General features: G+C 35.2%; 1 protein-coding gene across 3 annotated transcripts in view; it reads left to right on the top strand.

The window, feature by feature from the left end:
• The window catches only part of LOC107720382 (sentrin-specific protease 7-like), a 38,279-nt gene that overhangs the window by 31,754 nt on the left and 2,683 nt on the right, over positions 1–3,842 (top strand). For all 3 annotated transcript variants that reach the window (XM_016528074.1, XM_016528073.1, XM_016528071.1), the window contains exons 14-17: positions 1,140–1,256; positions 1,333–1,452; positions 1,588–1,680; positions 3,279–3,415. In XM_016528074.1, the coding sequence (XP_016383560.1) occupies positions 1,140–1,256; positions 1,333–1,452; positions 1,588–1,680; positions 3,279–3,415 (467 nt within the window). The remainder of the gene's footprint in view (positions 1–1,139; positions 1,257–1,332; positions 1,453–1,587; positions 1,681–3,278; positions 3,416–3,842) is intronic.

Genomic DNA, 3,842 nt, shown 5'->3' with positions numbered 1-3,842 from the left:
AAGGAGGGGGCTTTGTAGAAAACGAAGCGTTTGAGAGAGGCGGGGCATAGAGGACCGGACAGAATGTACAGTATTTGAAAAATATTGTGTTTTTTGAACATTAAAGCATGTCAACATATTCTGTTACACCAAATACACCAAATAATGATCTTTAAAAAAGCATCATATGACCCCTTTAAATGTCCCCGACAACCTCTGTAGTGCCATTTAGCCACTTATTAGCAACCGCCATTTTCAAGAAAAGTAAAAGCTTTAGACAAATTATAATGTGGTATTACTGATGTATTTTATGTTGTAGAATAAAACGTGACCATATATTCAGCTTGTGTTAACCACAGAACTTCAGACATTAAACCAAAAACCCATTCAAAAGACACATTAATTTCAGGATGATGGAACCAGAAGTGCTAAAATGCGCTACAAAAATACGTCATCCCTCCAGCACTCTATTCTTTTGTTTGAAGAATTAAATAATTCAATTTTTACATTGCCAAAGTTATAAATAAAACAATAAAATATAAAAATAATATCCATATAATATACTGAAATATTATCTGTAAAAATTAATCTGATTTCCAACCAGTCTTTAGAAAGTGGAATGCAACCATAATTATGTAAAATTCTATAAGTATTAGCTTTTTTCTGAATTTTTTTGTGGACCCCTTAAAGCCCGCTTATATAATAAACTTAAGGATTTAAATCAATCGAATAACAGATACAACAGTTTATATAACTTATTTGTGTTTCAAAGAAAAACAAAAGATACATATTGATTGACTTATTGCACAATGGAAGAGAGGAAACTTGTTTTCATACTTGCGATTATTTTTGCAATTCTCTTTGGTGCCACTGGAGGTGCAGAAATGACATATTTTCACCTTTAATTTCTTATTTGAAAGCAATGATTAAGCCATAAGCTCAGTTCAGTTGGAACCCAAACGTTGACGTTCCCTGGCTCTTCTGAGGGGTTTCCATACCACTAACTTTCCATCAAGTTGTTGAAGTTTCCATACAGGCAGTCAAATTTAGATTTAATTCGTAAGCCAATATTGATATGTCATGATTAGTGCATAGGATTGTATTTTTGGAAGCTGAAGTTACATTTTCTATGAGGTGCTTGTTTGAACATTTTCCACCAGGCTGATCCAGTCCCCGCCTCCCCCCTCCAAGGGCGGCATTACCGTGACAACCGAGGACCTGGAGTGCCTCAAGGATGGCGAGTTTCTCAACGACGTCGTCATCGACTTCTACCTCAAGTGAGTCTAAGGGTACTTATGAGGGTTTCAGCTTGTAAAATTAGATATTTTCCCTAATATTAAATACTCCCTTCAGGTACCTTCTGTTGGAAAGAGCTGACAAAGATGTGGCCGAAAGATCTCACATCTTCAGCAGCTTCTTCTATAAGCAACTTACTCGAAAAGATACTAGCTGTCCAGAAGAGACCAGCAGCACGTAAGAAATCACCTTTTGCACTGGGTTTAAAGAGACAGTACACCCAAAAATGAATGTAATGTCACTTTAAGGAATTTTATTGCTAATTTGTGCATTTCCTGCTGGTGTGAATGACTGTGTGGTGTTTTTCCACAGAGCCCCGTACAGACGACATCAGAGAGTGAGAACGTGGACACGTCACGTGGACATCTTTAGCATGGACTACCTTTTTATACCCGTAAATCAGGAGTAAGTGGGGAATTTAAGTTTAAAATACACACATGCACAATTCAGACAGACATCAAATATTGGGTAAAATAATATTTTTTAATTACTATTAACTTTAAAAAAAAATTTGAGGGAAGTATACACTAATGTTCAAAATGTTGGACTTTATTTATGTAATTAAAAATACAGTAAAAACAGTAATATTGTGAAATATTATTACAATTTAAAATAACTGTAATTACATGGTAAAATGTAATTTATTCCTGTGATGCAAAGCTGAATTTAAGCATCATTACTCCAGTCTTCAGTGTCACATGATCCTTCAGAAATCATTATAATATGCTGATTTGCTTCTCAATAAACATTTTTTATTATTATCAGTGTTGAAAACTTCGAGGCGTTTTTAGGATTCCTTAATAAATACAAAGTTAAAGGGATAGTTCACCCAAAAATGAAAATTTGATGTTTATCTGCATACCCCCAGGTCATCCAAGATGTAGGTGACTTTGTTTCTTCAGTAGAACACAAACGAAGATTTTTAACTTAAACCGTTGCAGTCTGTCAGTCTTATAATGCAAGTGGATGGGAACTTCCATTATATGACTGACAGACTGCAACGGTTTGAGTTAAATATCTTCGTTTGTGTTCTACTGAAGAAACAAAGTCACCTACATCTTGGATGCCCTGGGGGTAAGCAAATAAACATCAAATTTTCATTTTTGGGTGAACTATCCATTTAAACAGCATTTATATGAAGCAGAAATATATTGTAACATTGTAAATGTCTTTACTGTCACTTTTGATCAATTTAACGCATCCTTGCTTTAAAAAAATAAAATTAAATCTTTTGTACGGGTGTGTATGTTTATTTATAATAAATAGGCCTATTTCAGGAGCGTCACCTGTGTAAAATTCTGTCTTGGAACTGAACACGATTTCAATGATGAAAATGAGACAAAATGAACCAAGACCACCAACTTTGTGCACTTTCAACGTCAGAGCGCTTCGTAAACCCTCGCAAATAGTTACGACATCTCAAACACACTTTACAGAATGTTCTTTTGTTGAGTAGCCAGGATGCATGTTGAAGCCCTGTGTAGATGTTTCATATCCGAGGACAACAGAGCGTGTTGGATTGAGCTTCATGAACAAGAGGATAAATCACTGCAACAAGGTCAAAGTCTATAATGCTAAACTGTGAGAGAACAGGCAATTCCGGTGTGTTGCTCCATGTTCCCATAAAAGCAGATTACCACGCAGGACACACACTGTATGTGCAAACACTCGCACAGTACGACATTGACATACGACACAGATGATTCACATGAACTCGGGAATGTCCATCGTCCCAGTTCGGGGATTAGCAGATCCTGTACTAAGACTTGGTGATAAAGTATTTTTATTGATGTTGCTGGTGATTATGAATTGAAGCGACATTGAGTATTAATACTTTAATGCACTTCGATTTGGCCAGTATAAGTGTGTCATTAAATTAGATCCACAGTCTTTACTTAAGTTGGTAAGGGTGGTTTCTGCAATGGAAACAAGGCTTTATCACAGATCACTGACTTCCACTTCCTCTCCTGCTTTGTTTCCCGCTCTGTTTGCTCTCGGTCCAGGGCTCACTGGTACCTCGTGGTGATCTGTTTTCCCGGTCTGGAACGGCTTGAGTGTGTGCCGTGGAGAAACAAAGTCCTTGTGTCCCAGGATGGGAGTCCGACAGCCAAAGCGAGCTCTGCAGGAGACTGTCAAAGAGGTCTCACACACACATCAACATGGTTATTATAGTGAACTAAAACTTAAACCAGAAAACATTTTTGTTACTTGAAATGACATTAACTAAAATGAAATAGAATTTTAAAAAGTAAACATATTTTATTCCAGCTAGTTGCCAAGGCGACATTTCTCATTTTTGTTTAGTTTAACTTGAAGTACTAAAATAACTAGAACTAAATAAACTAAAACTAATCAATACAATTAATAAAAACTGTATAAACATATTTAAACAAAAAATGAAACATTACAAAAACTAACAGAAAATTTAAAATAAAACCATAAATTATAACAAAATAGTTTATAAGTTATACTTAAATGACACTGCATATAAATACACAAGTTTTTATTTTATTTATTTTATATATATATATATATATATGTGTGAGTAGGAGGCCAGTAAATGTTCT

This window comes from Sinocyclocheilus rhinocerous, unplaced genomic scaffold, assembly GCF_001515625.1.
Source record: "Sinocyclocheilus rhinocerous isolate Xijiao unplaced genomic scaffold, SAMN03320098_v1.1 scaffold1292, whole genome shotgun sequence".
Lineage (NCBI taxonomy): Eukaryota > Metazoa > Chordata > Actinopteri > Cypriniformes > Cyprinidae > Sinocyclocheilus > Sinocyclocheilus rhinocerous.
This window is presented reverse-complemented; position numbering and strand designations above follow the sequence as displayed.